The sequence below is a fragment of the Lutzomyia longipalpis genome, chromosome 4 (assembly GCF_024334085.1).
Source record: "Lutzomyia longipalpis isolate SR_M1_2022 chromosome 4, ASM2433408v1".
Taxonomy (NCBI): domain Eukaryota; kingdom Metazoa; phylum Arthropoda; class Insecta; order Diptera; family Psychodidae; genus Lutzomyia; species Lutzomyia longipalpis.
The window spans coordinates 4,628,867-4,646,370 of record NC_074710.1 but is presented as its reverse complement, the minus strand read 5'-3'; the positions used below and the strand labels follow the sequence as shown (position 1 = coordinate 4,646,370).

Below are 17,504 nucleotides of genomic sequence, written 5' to 3'. Positions count from 1 at the left end.
ACGTCCTCAAGGATATAATTCAATTTCCTTCCGCTGAAACCAGTCTCCTTTTAATTCAAAATAGTCCTTATAATTGGAATTGTATTCAATGCTGTACAAACTTCCTACAACAATGTTTCAAATGCACCCATCCATTGAAGGTTTTACCATCACCCTCCCCCCACAGGGATGAAGAAAGATATGTATAATACACAGTGCTTGTGATGAATATAGAAAAGACCCACCCCCGTGGGACAGGGGTGGCTTTCACAGCGGTAGACGCAAAATGAAGCAAGAAAAAAATGTGAGTTAGTTTTAATGAAAGAAAAATACTCGTTGAAGAATGAAAAGACACAAAAGGTCTCTGAAAGAGAGTGGAAAAAAAGCGAGGAAAAAATCGTGAATAAAATGGAGAAAATTAAACTTCCGTTTCACCAATAATGGCGACGCTTCAATGGGGAAATGCAAGTCATATTGAAGTAGACGAAATAAGGTGAATTACCATTGGGGATAGGACCCACAGAGTACCTACAAAAAAACATATACAAGTAACAAAATATTTTCATTGCTGCCGCCACAAAAGTCGGAATTATTTGCCTTGGACCATCGTGGACGGTAGAGGGCTGCGCAGGAAATTTTTTAATGCGGAATTTTTTTTTTTTTAGCTGAGACCTTACGATTTTCTGCACAAATTAAATGCATTAGTGCTGCAATTAATAATCAATTATTTATTTATTGAATGCAAAAAATTAAAGAAAATAATGGATTGAAGCATATGCTTTATGCAAAAAAAAATTTGATTACAATGGGAATGTGATTTATTTTAATGTTTTGTTGATTTTTCCTCTTATCTTTACATGGCACTAGTGAAAGAGTTTGAATCCCCACGGAATTCAACACCCATAAAATAAAGTAGAACAACTCAGAGAACGAAAAGAACTTTTCATTAAAAAATTTCTGGCATGCAGCAAATGCATCAGTGCTTCATTACTGTTGTACTTAAATGACTTAAAACAAATTAATCAAAAAGAACATTGTTTAAAGCATATGCGTTATGACAAAAAAAAACTCACGAGCTCTTGAGCATTTTTCTTTCAATCTGAGAACAACTGGAAAATTTGAAGGAAATTTTTCTTCTTTTTTCTGACGTATTGATGTTATTGCAAGAGGCTTCCGGTGTTCGTCAGAGGAAAATTCCCGCTCACCCGAGGAAAAGCAGCAATTTATGCCAAAGCTTTCGAGCCTAGTAGTGGCTCTTCTTCTGTGGCTGAAAGGACATATTTATTCAGAACATTGAAACATAAGTTTTTTACATAAATTACATGAAGGAAATGTTTTTATGTGCATTTTTGTACATGAAGCATAAGCATCAATGTATCATCGCAGATAAAATGTATTTAATTGGATGTTAAGTTCAAGTTTCTTTTTGAGATCTCCTAATTCATGAAAATTGGAAAATTCGTTTGTATTTATTTGAACGATTTAAAATCTCTTTTTGTTTCTTTGCAAAAGTTTATCTCCCAATGTTCTCTAACGCATTTATAAGAGCATGTATTAGAAGGTCTGAGGAAGGAGAAAAAATGTTTCGAAACGTAGCAAAAATAATAAACGAGGAATTTCAAAAAAGGTCAGATCGTTTTGACTGCCCCAAAATTGAAAAAAAAATGACCAAAGTCCGATATTGAAACGAATAAATTCCTTTGCCAGTTTAAGAAAAATTAAATAAAATTTTTTGGCCGCTTGAAATACTGCAGCGCAATCTCTCAAGCCGGCGATTCTGTCAGAAATGGGCTACTTTCCACCGATTCTTAATTAACAGATGTTGCTCATCATCCCGTGCATTGTTGCGCCCCAAGAAGTTACGCAGCCTCAGAGGTCTTTTGTGCAAGAGGCCACACATGGCCGGCCTCTGTGTTGCTCTCTGAGGATTTTTTTTTATTTCAAACGAATTGTTATGTAGAAAGGTGAACTACCAAATTAAAATGTAATAATTTTTTTTCAACCACCGATTTTTGGAAGTCTGCTCGTTGATTTTCAACAATTCACTACATGGACCAATCAATGAGGAAATATCGAAAAAGCTCCTAAATAGATTCCATGAAAGCTAATCGATTGGATCTTGGCCAAAGAGGCAATTTCTACGTGCATGTTAATTGGATAACTGCGTGCCTAGAAAACCTTCGCTAAGAGTCTTTTGAAATATCCAATAATGAGGGACAAATTGATGATGTTCAATTTTGGTTGTGTTACATTATGCTGCGTGTGTGCTCATCTCATTAAATCCTCTCACAACAAAGTTTTTTTTTTCTGAATCTCAATTTTCCGGGATGAGAATTTGTATTAGATATTTTTTTGAGTTTTCATTCTATGTGCAACAGCAACCCCTTGGCGCATTCTTTGTCAACAATATATCGGATACAAATTCAACCTTTTCTCCTCTGGCTGTCTCATCTCTGCATTCATTGGTGAATAAACATATCCAAATAGCCATTGATATGCTATATACAAAAATGCACTCCTCAATGGATGTCGCCGCATGCATCCCAACCAAAAAAAAACCAGAGAGTATAAGAAAGAATCTCAAGAATCATCCTCCATTTTTATTCACCATCCCGATGGTATTCACTAATCTTTATTTATCGATTCCTCTGCGCTTTATTAGCTGGGCCTTTGTGGTGTGTCTCTCGCTTTTTCACCTTTCCGGACATAAAAGGTGGGTCCACTGTCCACTGATACACTTCTTATGTATTTTTTTTCTTTCCCCCATAGACACCTTCTTTCAGTCCTCAATGGGAAGATTTATCGACAAGCCATCCACTGTGAGCTTCTCAATTGCATTTGTATTCATTTCTACTTCTAGAGCAAAGAAATAAGGGCCAAAGGATTTGCGTTTGAAAAGAGTTCTAGGTCATAATTCATATTAGAATATGGAAAATCTATCTCCATTCATGGAGGTTCCATTGAGTGCTTGCGGTTGTGGTAGTAGCGTAGCAAGGAGTGGGTCTAAAATCATTAAAACTAACTTGTTTGATGTTTTTTTATACTTCTAGCTAGAATACTTCTTTTCTAGAATAAAAGTCATAAGAAAAATATTTTTTTGAGAATATCTCTTCTTAAGAATTTAAAAGAATTTGAAAATGAGAACTAATTTTAAAAGATCAAAGATTCCAAATTTAGATTTAATTCTCAATATTCGTATTTTTTGATTTTTAGAATTTTGATTTAAAATTTAAAAAAAAAGGTAGTGCTTGTGAAGAATTGAAAGAGGATGATGGGGTTCTAAATTGGCAACCTATTGACTTGTGTGGGATTCATCAGGCACCTCGCACAATTGCTCGGTGAAAAAGTCACCCCCCGCGATGTTTGTGGGCTTGCGGGCAAGATAAAGGAAAATCAACTGGAGGGTTGTACGAAGTTGCCTCGGTAATAAGGTGAGTTCTTTTTAATATCTGTCAAATGCAGAGAAAGAGGAGATTTTTTCCTCTACACCCCAAACAACAGTCCTTCCTGTAAACCCCACGGGAATCCCACCAAAGTACACCCACAATAGACCACAAGTCCCATTATTTCATCCGATAGGAATTTTCCTTCACTCCCCTCCACGCATTGATTTCAAGTGAATGTGAAATATTTTAAAGTGAAAAATATTGACAATTTAAACATGGAAATTCATCTTTAAATTTTCATCTCATCGTTGTTGTGGGTGGAAAGTTTTTAGGGGAAGATGGTGTGGAATGAGAAAATCAAATATCTTTGAGATTTTTTTTGCATCTTGGTTGACAATTGGCGAGAGCTTCAATGGAACATCTTCGAAGAAAGTTTTTTCTTCTTTTTTTTCTCGGATGTTCTGTTCTTGTATCTATACAATGAGACTTTCTTATCATTTGTTTTCATATACATTTCTCAATAAATTTTCTTGTATCTTTTTTTAATTAAAAGAAAACACTCTAATCTAAAAAAAAAATGTAAAAATTCGATTGAACTCAATTCGATAGAGTTATCTATGTCAAAGGAAAAAAAGCTTAGAAGCTTAAAGCTTTAATAAAAATCTCTAAAGATCCCCCTAAGATAAAATTTCCTTTCAAAAACTTTTCTTAAATTAAAAGAAAATCCAAATAAAACTAATTTTCAAGCTAATTTTCCTTAACATTCCCACATAGAAGAGGTAAAAAAATTCCATATAATTTTCCAAAGTGCTTCTTTTTCTCTCAAATTCTTCTGTTTTTTGGCGGGAAAAGAGAATTACGATGCATTTTCTACTGCTACATAGAAGCAACAAAAGTCGACACAATGGAATCCTTAAAAAAAGGAGAAAAGAAAAGAAATCTCCCAATATTAACCATTCTGAATTGAATATTTCACGGGAAAAACAAGAGAATAGCCAAAAGAGATGGTAGATGGAGCGTTTTCACACCTCCGAGCAATCTCATTGAGTGTGATTTCGAAGGAGGAGACGAGAAGGAGTCTCTATGGATATCCTGTCTTTTGTGCTAATATTCAATGGTGCCAAGAATGGGAAGAAAGGCTCAATATAGTTGTGTATTGATGTTATTGATGAGGAGCGATTGTTTGCAAAAAAAGGACTCTTTTGGTGTATTTTTGGTACGCAAGGAGAGTCCTCTCATGTGGCCTATTGTACAGGGAGGGGGTACGGTATAATCGCAAACCTATAATCTATGACACGTTCAATGGAAACCCAGTGCATTGGGTTGTCCTGGCAGGAAGTCCGTGTGTGTGAGGTGAAAAAGTTAGAGACTCCGTGGCGCACCTCTAAGAAGAAAATATTCGCATTCCATTCATTCTACGCAGATTCATTGCTGAATGTTGCATGCTTAACCCCTTTTTTGATGCGATTGCGAGCACCCTCCTTGGCGAATAATAATTACAGAGTGTACCCAGGACCACGGGGTGACTCTGGGAGACAACCCAAAAATTGCGAAGAGCTCCCATTCAATGGTCATTTGCTTTCAATTGCTGTGTGTTGTGTGAAATTGCACAAATCAATTCATTTTCACACACTAAATCTCTGCTTGTGTTTCAATTGGAACACACTGTGCCACAATACGGGGCGGATTTGCCAGCCCAGTGTCTCCAGTGGAGGTGACAACCTGTAATTTTCTATTCATACACCTCAAATTTACACTCTCACGAATTTTTAAACTGTGAGGAGACATCATTTACAGATTTTCTTTCAGATAATAACAAAAGGAGTTATGAAAAATCTATAAAAATATTTAGTATTCTTTACCTATGATTGTTTCATTAAAAAAGTAAATTTCAGTACAGTTTAAATATTTTCAGGTATTTTCTAGATCATTTCATTTTTTTTTATTTATTTATTTATTGTTTGGTAATTAAAATATTCTTATAGTTAGTCCTTCATTTAAGTCATTGTTGAACTAAAGAAAGCGAAAGAAAAAAAAAGTTGGTACAATAATAAAAAGTTTATTAGTTAGGAAAATAAATTCTTTACGGATTCAACTGAAGTTCTTGGAATGTAAAGCAAAAAAATTGATGATTTAACAAATATTTTTATTTAGGAATAAGAAAATGTTTTTCTTGCAAATTTCTTAAACAATATTCAATCTACTTGGAATTCCTTCTCTTGCCGTTACCGAGTACTCATCATGGTAATCCTGCCCAATGTGAGAAACCGCATCAATGTGTAAATAGGGTCCGGTAACATTGGTCATTGGTGGCCATTCGACAACTCCCTCAGAAGACGGTACTCCATTCCTCACAAATGATGTCCAGAGCTCCACCATTTTCATGCTAAATTGCGTATCTTCCTCATTGAGCGTTGCCACATCTTCTGGCCATGGGAAGAGGTAGATGTTGTCATTGGAATGCGTTACACCACCTTCAAAGGGATATACTGATGTGTCTGCTCCGTATCCGAATCTCGTGTGCTCCCCCATGTAATCAAAACTATACAGCCAAGTTTCATTTGGGTTGAAGAAAGCATTCCCCTGTGCAGCCCTAAGTACGGGGCCTTTGATTATGGAAACACCACAGAGATCAACGAGCCCATCAATGAGATCTAAGAATTCCCCACTATTCATCTGCGATGGCGTCCACAGGCTCTTCGATAGGAAACCATTTAGTGTGCCTGTTGTGTCTGAAATTCCCATGAATCTGTTAACTACGTCAATCAGGCGGAATCTGTTGAATTGCAGATTATTGAAACCAATTGTTGAATTAATGCCATCGTAGACACCAATTAGGGAGAACGTTCCTTCATTCTTTGTTGCTCCTGCCATCATTCTAAGATTCCTCCGTCCTCCACCACTGCTCATGATATCAAAAGGATTAGCTGGGAGGAAGTTTGAAGGTCCACCAATTGTTACTCTGTGTCCTCCAATTTGATTTTGACCATTAGGTGTTCCAGCATTCTGTCGGAATCAATTTTGTCTTAATCAAAGCTATTTAATTCTTGAAGATTCTTCAAGAAAAAATTGCAAGGAAGCTAACTAACCACGTGATTACTGAAGGCAAACATCAATCGATATACATCCATGTGTATAAGGCAGTCTTCGAGTTCTGCATCGGTTGAGTTGTAATTGCAACCAGCCTTAAATGCAATCTCTCTTGTATTTCTCTCGGGATTATCATCCCATACCCATGTTCCCATCGAACCACCAGATTGAAGAATAACCTTGGAATTAAAGAAGATAAAGAGTTTAAATAAATTAGTTTGAAGCCCTAATTAGTTGTTTAATATTTCCATTAGGCTTCTCTGTTTTACCTGCTGATATAAATGTTCTTCAACAATTGGACTGTAGGCTAAGACATTAACCAGAGCAGCTCCAGCAGATTGTCCAACAAGGGTAACTCGCGTTGGATCACCCCCAAAGGCTCTAATGTGCTCCTGAATCCACTTAAGAGCAAGAATAACGTCAAAAATGGCTGCATTTCCGGGGAGATTTTCACTTTTCATCGAAAGGAAACCAAAAGGACCAAGACGGTACTGTGGTACAACTAGAACAATGTCCTTCTCAAGAAGATACTGCGGTGGATGCTGATAAGCTGCTCCCATGAAAAAAGCTCCACCGTGAATGTAGACCATAACAGGATTAGCCACGGAAAGCTAGAATTTATTTGAGTTAGTGGAAATTCTTTAATTAGTCTCAGTGTGAAATTTATTAGTAAGACAGAATTAAGTTTCTCAAGTCAAATTAAAGTTTTCATAAGAAAAACTTAAGATTTCTTTAACTTAATTTAAGAAAGTTATGCCTGTCTTAGTTGTGAATTCCATTCTTATAATCAAAGCTATTTTAACGAATAATTTTTTAATTGTTTGATTTTTTTAATTAAAAAAAAATCTTTTATTCATAAACATGATTAAAATTGAAAATCTTTCCGGAAAACAGACTAAGCCCATGGCTCTTTACTTACATTTCGTGTGTAGACGGACAAGGAGATACAATCTTCAACATCAGGCGCTATATCTTCTGGATCCTCAAGCAATATAGGTAACCCAGGACATGGTTTGGGAGGCTGTGTTGTATCTCTAAGGTCTGTCCAAGGTGCTTTGGGTACTGGAAGCTGTTAATTATTAAAAAAATATATTTTTTTTTACAATTTTTCAATCTTTGAGGAAAAATTAGATAAAGCTGAAAAACGTTATGTAAACTTGAGAAAACTTTATTGAATTTTAAGAAAATTTAGGGAAAATACCTATTTGCTGTAGCTATAATCCTAAACACGTTAGCATACTTAGGATGTAGGCCAATGAAGCTGAATATTTTGCATACAAAAGAATGAGAGAAAATAGCAATTTCCTTCCCTCTCTTATAAATGATCAATTTACTAAAAATTAAACGTTTTAAACTTAGCTGTGATAAGTCTCTCCATTACAAAAACTTAAATAAATCGCTCAAGTTTTCTTCTAGAAATTATAATTTCCAAAAATGGCAAAGGTTTTCACAATTTTTCGTAAAGATTTAATTAGGTCGATAAATTGTAAAATTGATTTTTTTTAAAAATTCATTTGATGTTATTTTCTATTTTTCATTAATCAAAAAATTAAAGTTGATGTTGAGAAATTAACAACTCTTGCTTGTTGTTAAGATTTTTTCTGATCGGTTAGCATTCAGACGAAAATGAGGAAAAACAGCTGTAGGTGGGTTACCTAATGAGTATATGTGGTAGAGCAGTGGACAAATGAATTAATACTCAGCATAGATTCCCTCGGCACAAACTCCCTTAGCTCACCTTTGTATGAGAATATAGAAGAAAAGAATAAGAATCTTCACCCTCAATGCGTAGCTCCAGGTAACGTCTCACCTGTATAAAGATACATTGATTAGGGTCCGGTGAGGGAGGAGCAAAAAATTTCCCAGTCGCCAGATGAGCACGGAAAATCCCCAGAAGGTCGCACGTTGCCACACGTGGGGGGGAAGAAAAATAGCCACAACTCCTTGTAGGATCCTCCTGGATCCTTGATCCCAATTTCCAGTGAAACACGGCACTTTTTGTCACCACCACCAACTTTATTTGAATCACAGAGTTAATTTTATTGGATAATTCTACAATTTTTCTTTAACAAATTTGGAGCTCTTTTTCACACAATCAGCTCGGGAAGGGTAACAGTAAAGAGATCACCTCTTGGGTGCGAGAGAGAAAAATGTGTGAACATTATGCGGCTCCGCCGCGGAGGTTGCAATGATATTCAAATGCAACGGTTGGTATAACAATTCATTTGGGGGATTACAATTCAATATTTCATGAAATTTATAATGTGGGGAAATTACTTCAGAAATTTAAAGGGAAAATATTGTTGGGATTTTCATGTGCTCACTGGCACGGGAACATTCTCCCCGGGCTGGCATGGTGTATCCATGATGCATCCTTGCCAGAACTATATGCGATCCTACGGGAGAATCCTTTATGTCCTTGAAGGATATTGTGATGGTCCTCATGATAAGGTGGATTGAATTTGGGTTGGAGATATTTGAATGGATCATGGGTTGTGAATGGGATGGTGGCACTGATGAACATATCTCCACTTCTAACGGGACCATATTGTTTGGTGAATGGGGAGAAGCTTTGGGCTTTTATCGCATCTACTACGATAGCGGCACCATGTGTGGATTGGGAATTTGATCTCGCATTGAAAAAATGTAAACATTGGAGAACCGGTTTGGGAATTTTGAACAATGAACAGTGGTTGTAAATAAACCCTTTAAATTTGTCCTCCAATTGGTTCAACACTGTGATGAAGCAATGGAGCGCTTTTGAATGAATGGATGGAGCAGTCTGTTGATTTCCAGGATGCTGAAGCCACTCTGGATTTTTCCACCAGAGATTGTTGCGTTGAGGATCAGATGGCGAAACTCCCCGGGAAATCGACTCGGCAGAAATTTGGTCTATTTCCACATGATGCAGTTGTTCAATACAAATGGAGGTTCGGATGTGATTGAAGGCAATCACTTTGTGAGATTCTAAAGGAAGATGAATCCCACGTAGAGTGTCTCCTGATGAAATACTTCTGGTTGTACCACCAAAGACATGAGGCACAATGCGAGATAATTGATGGAGGAAATAAATCCACAGGAGAATGGAGATGAATTGGACGACTGGTAGTCCTTTGGCAAAAGTGTTCCAGTGGTGAAGGATTTTCCTGGATAAGTATTCATCCCATTCGAATATGAGTTGGTGCAAACATTGAAGCATGACTGAAGCTTCTATGATGAAGGAGCCTATCAGGCTGTAGGGATTGAAGAGTTGGGCAATGGCAGGAGCCAAAGTTCTCCTCGAGTGTATCTCCATGTAAGCATACACGGAAGTTTGGAAGTTCAAATGGTTCATGATGGAATCCCCATTGAGACTGAATGTGGTTGGAGTGGTGTCGTCAACATATAAGAGGAATCGCACTATGCTGGAAGCTAATGGGACTTCAGCGTTGTGGCCATCAAATAGTTGAACGAGTGCACGTAAGATCACATGTAGCGGCGATGCTACCTCACAACAGGCCTTGGGAATATAGCGGTCTCGAAGTGTGTCCTCTACGAAGGATTGCCACATCAGTCGATGGAAATTGTAGTCTTCGGGATCCATCTTCAAGATGTCTGCCGTCTTTGAATGTAAATGGAGGCGGAACCTCAGAAAGGTGACGGCGTGGTCAGGGAAGACCATGGGACCTATTGGAGTTAGGTCACTCAAACTGTAGTCAGAAGATAATTTTGCAGAGACGTTGGGCATCATTCTCAACTCAGTAGTTGTGCTGGATTCGGTCATCATCCCCTGGTGAGACATGAAGTAGCTGAGAATCTTGGAATCTGGTAAAGAAACTGACCATAGCCATTTCTTCTTCACACGGTGTCTCATCACTTCGACGTACAGTATGTTGAAGGGAGGCTTTTTGTTCACCTGGCGCTCCAGTGCCAGAAATTGTCGCACGGATTGTGGACAGAAAACCTTCAGAGGGTCAGGTTGGTACCTGACGGGCAATCTCACATTGAATCTTCTCACAACAAACCTCTGGTAGGTTCTGGAGAAGTGAGCATCGGATTGCAACTGCTGGTTCATAACGGAAGCCTCATCCGGTGGTTCTTCAAGCTCCCCGGATGTGCACAACATTTCTTCTAGGATTGGAGTGCTACTGACGTGATGAACATCCTGGACCTGTGGAGGAGGTTTGTGCTCATCTACGATCACATAGCCGTGGAAAATCTCCCGGAGGGGTGGAAGACTGGAGCCCAGATAGAAAATGTCGGACACCCAATTGGCCCGATACGATTCACTGCAGATGTTCAAATCGACAGGACGAGAAACATTCCGATCTGGATCATCAAAGGGGAAGTGCAGTGGTGGATGCATTGTATTGGTATCCACATCCCAAGTTGGAATGTTGCCTGAGATTTCCGGAAGTATGTTGCAGTTGAATGAGTGGGAAACATTGTTTCTTTGTGAGGATATAGTAGCAGTGATTTTGTGTTTCACTGAGTTCGCCTGGTTGCCTATGCCCACAACAGAGATTTCCGAAGGGGATTTCGGAAGCTTCACTTTCTGGAGCAAATTGGACGTCATGATGCAGACTTGGGCTCCACTGTCAAGGAGAGCACGGCAAGAAATCTTCTCCCCGCTAACAGTGAGCTCATCCACCATGGCTGTGGCACAGGATACTCTTGGGCCAGGTTGGAGAGTGCGTTCGGACACGGCGGACGCGGAAAGGGCCGAAGAGTGGTTTGGTGCTGGCACACCAGGAGTTGGCGCAGGCTGATGGGCAACAGACGGAGGAATGATAGCCGAAGGCGTTGGTATCTGAGCCGGCGGGTTGGCAGCAGACTCACCCACGAACTTATCATGTAGGAGTAGGTTGTGCCGGCCTTGGCACCTGCGACACTTGCGGTAGGTACAAGCGAGTAAGATGTGGAGCGAGACAGTTTCTACACAGGTTGAGTGTCTTGACTGTCTCATATTTCTCATCCGGATTCTGTGCAAGAAATTGGGGGCACTTGTACAGTGGATGAGGGAATTGATCGCAGCACTGGCATTTAGATGCTGCCGCTGTTGTGTGAAAATCATTGGCATATTCCTTGGATGAATTGCCAGCGGAAGGATGTGAGCGCGAATTGGATTTCGCAGATGTGGTGGCTGTATGAGTGGCATTGATGCATCGCTGACTTGGATCAGAGGGGGAGACGGATGGCATGTCGCAAGGGTTACGACCATGCCCAGCGATGGTTTCAGAATTTATTTCAAACCGATTTCTTAAGAGTTCCCAAGCTACATCAAAATTGTTTTCGGTGGTAGGGAGATAACCAATTGTAGAGGCGGCATCTCCACTTAGGGAAGCTTTCAGGTAATCAAGCTTCTGGACTTTTGATAAATTGGGGATATTGGCAATGCAGGAATTGAATCGGTTTTTGAAAGGAATCCACTCACAATATTCACCGGAAAATTTGGGCAATTCAATTTGAGGGAGTCTTAAGGAGCGACTATCAATAGGAGTGGTTGTACTTGCGGTTGCGTTGAGCTTGGCGAGGAACTGGTTGTTCTGCTGAATCATCTCCCTCATGAGGCTACAGAGGGTTCCAGAAGGCGAAGTGTCTGTACAGGGTTCCTCCTTTGGGTAGAACGTCAACAAGTGAGTCGTATCTTGGATGATTTTGGCGCAGCGCATCAAGACTGAGTGCTTGAAAGACGCTTCATGGTCTTTCCCTTTGCCAGTCTTGTGGCTGATGATGTCATCTTGCACGCTCTCGAACTTTGCTTGGAGGTTGTTGACCTGATGGATTTGCATTTGGAGGACTTTACGGTCAAGGTAGGCCGTATCTGCAGACGATAAGCCACTGACGAAGGATTCCGTCTTGGAGAGTGCCTTGATGATTCCTTCACGTTCAATCAGACTCATCTTGGATGCTCGGATGCAACACCGCAAGAGATGGGAATGGCCACTGGTTCTACGCTACGCAGGCAATGGAGTTCTCAACGTACCGGATCTTTGTCGATCAAAAATGTAGCGCTGAGTTTCCCGGATCGAAGACGACCAAAAATGTAGGTGGGTTACCTAATGAGTATATGTGGTAGAGCAGTGGACAAATGAATTAATACTCAGCATAGATTCCCTCGGCACAAACTCCCTTAGCTCACCTTTGTATGAGAATATAGAAGAAAAGAATAAGAATCTTCACCCTCAATGCGTAGCTCCAGGTAACGTCTCACCTGTATAAAGATACATTGATTAGGGTCCGGTGAGGGAGGAGCAAAAATGTAGGTGGGTTACCTAATGAGTATATGTGGTAGAGCAGTGGACAAATGAATTAATACTCAGCATAGATTCCCTCGGCACAAACTCCCTTAGCTCACCTTTGTATGAGAATATAGAAGAAAAGAATAAGAATCTTCACCCTCAATGCGTAGCTCCAGGTAACGTCTCACCTGTATAAAGATACATTGATTAGGGTCCGGTGAGGGAGGAGCAAAAAATTTCCCAGTCGCCAGATGAGCACGGAAAATCCCCAGAAGGTCGCACGTTGCCACACGTGGGGGGGAAGAAAAATAGCCACAACTCCTTGTAGGATCCTCCTGGATCCTTGATCCCAATTTCCAGTGAAACACGGCACTTTTTGTCACCACCACCAACTTTATTTGAATCACAGAGTTAATTTTATTGGATAATTCTACAATTTTTCTTTAACAAATTTGGAGCTCTTTTTCACACAATCAGCTCGGGAAGGGTAACAGTAAAGAGATCACCTCTTGGGTGCGAGAGAGAAAAATGTGTGAACATTATGCGGCTCCGCCGCGGAGGTTGCAATGATATTCAAATGCAACGGTTGGTATAACAATTCATTTGGGGGATTACAATTCAATATTTCATGAAATTTATAATGTGGGGAAATTACTTCAGAAATTTAAAGGGAAAATATTGTTGGGATTTTCATGTGCTCACTGGCACGGGAACAACAGCTTAATTGTGAATTATTCTGTTTTTCCTCATTTTCGTCTAACTACTCACAAATTGGAAAAAAATTCAACAAATAATTAAATTTTAAGAATTTGCCACCACATATTGAGGCACTTACCTTAAATCTTAGCTCATCTGTTGGTGATTCGGCATAATTAATGCCTAAGAACTGATAAATTGTAGATTGTGTCCATGCTGTTTGCGTCACAGACCCAATAATTGGTCCCATTCCTGGCACGCGAATTGTTAGTGTCTCAGCTGCTGCTGGCTTTGCTTCCGCCACTGCGAGAAGATGGTAAAGCAGCACAACCGCCAATTTCCAATCCATCCTCAACAGAAACACGACCAATTTGGAGGGAAAACTCAACACCAACTAAATGCAAAGTCTCCCAGCTTGTGGGATTTTATACGGCAATAATAGCTCTCTTATCTCCGTGAATGATTTATTGAAACTCATAACAATTGACCATTTCTTATCAATATGCAATGTGTACGAGTCACCAAAGAATTTTTTCTCCTTATCGTGCCTATTTTAGATGAGGAATCTCTCAAGTGGCGCAACTTCCTTCTCTCGGGCTTTTCAGTCTTCCAGGGTGATTTGCTGGCTTTGCTGGAGCTCAGACGATTTATCTAACTTTGACACCACTGTGAATTCCTCGCGGAAATCAAAAGCAACGGAGCTGGGATGATTCAGATGTAGGTAGGGTCCAATCGGTGCTGTAACGAAGCACAGTGAAATTGGATTATAATTTTTTTTAACATCAAATTATATTTATTGAGCAGAATTGTAGTGAAAAAAATCTTTAGGGAGTTTGTAAAAAATTATTTTCTTTAATATTCTGTGACAAACTTGTGATAAAGTGTTGTTTTGTAGTTTGCGTTAATTGTTTTCGATTTAATGAATTAATTTTTCCGTTAGGGCTTATGTGTTTAAAATGAAGATTTTCATTTTACAAATATCGTGTGAAAGTGAAAATTGATAGACGTAATAATGCGAGCCAAAACTGTAATATTTAGACAAGAACTTCCTACTAATTTATTTGAGAAATAAATCAATTCTAATTCAATGCGTTCTTTGAGATTAAATTTATCGAAACAGGTAAGTGCTAAAATATAGGTAACTAAAGCACGAAGTTAGGGTATAATTTTTCGAATCTTTTCAAGTTAGTTGGAGATTCGAAAAAAGGCTGCATTTCCCTAAAATTCGCACATGCGTACAAGTAGCACTGCAGATGGCAGATTTAACCCTTTAACGACCAAATGAAAAGTTTTCACTCTAATAATTTCTAAGATTACCTAGTATTTTTTAAAGATTAATAATTTTTTCATAGAAATAATACTAAATCGGTCTGTATCAATTCAGGAAAAAATTCTCAATGGCACACCACAGGTAACGAAAAACACCAAAATAATCTTATTTGATTTTAACGAATTAATTTTTACTTTATATTCACTAATTCAGTTCAAGCATTTTAAGGCATTAAAAGATAGGGTAAAATCGTCCAATATAGGGTGGTGCTTAAAAATAAAATAACAAATTTTCATTAGTTCTGAGAAAAACTAGTCTCGGTGTGTATCAAAGAAAAATTGCTTTATAAGACGACATTGAAACTATATGCAGCGTGTGAAGTAATAAAATGAAGAAAAACATTAAAAACGCAACAAAAAATGTTAGGTAAGTGTTTTTTGCAGGTATTATTTAATATAGAAAAATCATCTTAAGAGAAAATCTTGAAGGTCTGAAGCTTAAAAATAATTAAATTAATTTTGCTTGGACTCAGCTTTATCAGCAAAAGTTTACTGAAAAGAATGGCTTCATTCCTATTGCATACAGTGTGTACAGAAATTAATTTAATGAAATGTGAAATAAAACAAAAATTTTCGCACTATTAAAGTCTTTGGAGTGAAAATAATAAAATTATTTAATGTTTTATTAAATGAGTTATCAATATTATTACTTTTGGAAATGAATACTTACTTTCCATTGGAAGCCATTCAGGAATTTCTGGACTAGATGGCACACCATTTGTTGCGAATGATGTCCAAAGATCCACTACTGTCTGTGAAAATTTAGTATCCTCTTCATTGAGATTTGCTACCTCTTTGGGCCAGGGGAAGAGATAAATGTTGTCATCTGAGTGCGCTACTCCACCTTCAAAGGGATACTTGGACGTATCCTCACCGTAGCCATGCCTCGTGTGCTCACCTTCGTAGTCAAAGGTGTAGAGCCAAGTATTCTTAGGATTAACTGAAGCATTCATTTTCGCATACTTCCACACAGGAGCTTTGATCACAAATGTATTTACTGTATCATAGAATCCCGGAAGCATTTCCGAAAAATTCCCCCTGGCTACAACATCTGGTTCCCAGAGATTTAAGCTAATAAACCCAGCGAGTGTCCCTGAAACATCTATCATTCTGGTTTTCTGAAGAAAAAGATGAAGCAATTTGAAGGAATTGTAGTTTGTGTCTGAAAATCCAATAGTTCCTTCAATAATATCGAAGAATTGCATCAATTGGAATCCTCCATCGTTCTTTGTCACTCCCAACATAACTGAAAGATCTTTTCGATTTAAACTTTGAAGGAAAACCTCATCAGGTGTTTCGGGTAGTACACCTGAAGGACCTCCTAGAACAGGTCTAGTTCTCAGTCCATTTGAATACTTATAGAGGGACTTTACATCCATTTCTAGGAGACATTGTTCAAATTCCTCAATTGTAGAGTCTTCTGTGCACCTTCCTGATGCAATTGCAGCTTTCCTGGCATCACCCACAGCATCAGCATGAGTAGCCCAAGGTGTGAAAGAGCTACCTGACTGAAGGATAACACGTTGAAAGAGATTCTCATTAACTAGAGGACTTAAGGTGAGATGGGAAATAATTACAGCTCCTGCCGATTGGCCAAAAGCCGATACATTTTCAGGATCTCCACCGAAGAATTCAATTTGATTGTGTACCCATTCAAGGGCTAGTAAAATATCTAAGATACCCGCATTTCCAGGAATTTCTTGAGTCATTAGGGACATAAAACCAATGGGACCAAGACGATATTGAGGCACAACCAACACAATATCCTTTTCCAAGAGATAATTTGGTGGATGATGAGTTGAATTTCCTTCATTAAAACTTCCACCATGAATGTAAACCATTACAGGGAGCTTTCCTGTAAGATCTGCTGAGTATACACAGAGACTCAGGCAATCCTCAAGTTCAGGATTAAATTTATCCTCATCAGGAATACTCTCGTAGTTTGAAATGCTTGGAAATGCTGCTCCATACTCCGTGGCATCCTTAATACCCGTCCAAGGAGCAATGTGTACAGGTTTCTTGAATCTCAGCTCTCCAACAGGTGCCTCAGCGTATTTTACTCCCAAAAATTGAAAAAACTTCCTCCTTGTCCGAGCAGTTACTCCCTGAGTTCCTCTCAAACTCCCCAAATTAGGAAGATCAACGACAATTTCTTCAACATCAACACTCTGCTGATCCATTGCTACTGAATTAATTATTTTATTTTGTGTTTCGTAGCTCTTATCACACCTCCGATAACTTTCAAGATTTATTACGTAAATTTATCACGGCTATTATCACACGTTTTTTTGCAGCGAAGTTGAAGATTTTACACACCAAGATAGTAGAACGACTCAGCACTTGCTCACCGAACTTTACTCTTCGAACACTAAAAGTAGAATGATTCAAATTTGGATCAACTGAGGAGATATTCATTGAACGAGACAACTTATCGTGTATGTAGCTGGAATTTAGAGTTTATGACGATCGTATGTTATGGTTAAAAGAAATCTCAAGTACGTCACCTCATGTGTATGATTTTTTTTTATTAATTGTCACAGAGCATTAAGTTGTACATATTACATATCTGTATTATATACAACTTTTACAACTTTTCTGTTTTAATTCTTCAATGAAATTCTTAATAGTTTTGCTTACAATTTTAATCTTTGTCAAAGGGACAGACTCTAATAGAATATTATCGGAGATTTTTAAGTATTAAATAAAGAATAATAACGAAAATGTTATGCTTTGATTCATTAAAATTTTATGGCTTACAAGGTTGAGAAAGTTTTATGAGATTTTTGGCATTATTGGATGGTGG

General features: G+C 38.4%; 3 protein-coding genes across 8 annotated transcripts in view; all 3 read right to left on the bottom strand.

Moving 5' to 3' along the window:
* LOC129795542 (histidine-rich glycoprotein-like) overlaps nt 1-17,504 on the bottom strand; it is a 446,033-nt gene that overhangs the window by 358,002 nt on the left and 70,527 nt on the right. The gene's annotated exons all lie outside the window — the stretch shown is intronic.
* Nucleotides 5,497-17,060, bottom strand: LOC129794451 (uncharacterized). The gene is made up of 7 exons (XM_055835203.1): nt 15,372-17,060; nt 13,977-14,110; nt 13,512-13,766; nt 7,375-7,524; nt 6,725-7,066; nt 6,455-6,634; nt 5,497-6,371 (listed from the first exon to the last, which is right to left on the bottom strand). The coding sequence occupies exons 1-7, from the start codon at nt 16,879-16,881 to the stop codon at nt 5,550-5,552; spliced, it is 3,393 nt and encodes a 1,130-aa protein (XP_055691178.1). The 5' UTR covers nt 16,882-17,060; the 3' UTR covers nt 5,497-5,549.
* Nucleotides 8,471-12,968, bottom strand: LOC129795477 (uncharacterized). Of its 5 annotated transcripts, XM_055836791.1 has the most exons (4): nt 12,865-12,968; nt 12,710-12,792; nt 12,577-12,648; nt 8,471-12,493 (listed from the first exon to the last, which is right to left on the bottom strand). In XM_055836791.1, the coding sequence occupies exon 4, from the start codon at nt 11,653-11,655 to the stop codon at nt 8,776-8,778; it is 2,880 nt and encodes a 959-aa protein (XP_055692766.1). In that variant the 5' UTR covers nt 11,656-12,493; nt 12,577-12,648; nt 12,710-12,792; nt 12,865-12,968; the 3' UTR covers nt 8,471-8,775. The 5 variants fall into 5 exon arrangements, with proteins under 5 accessions (XP_055692766.1, XP_055692765.1, XP_055692764.1 ...); XM_055836790.1 differs by having other exon boundaries at nt 8,471-12,648; XM_055836789.1 differs by lacking the exon at nt 12,710-12,792 and having other exon boundaries at nt 8,471-12,709; nt 12,865-12,883.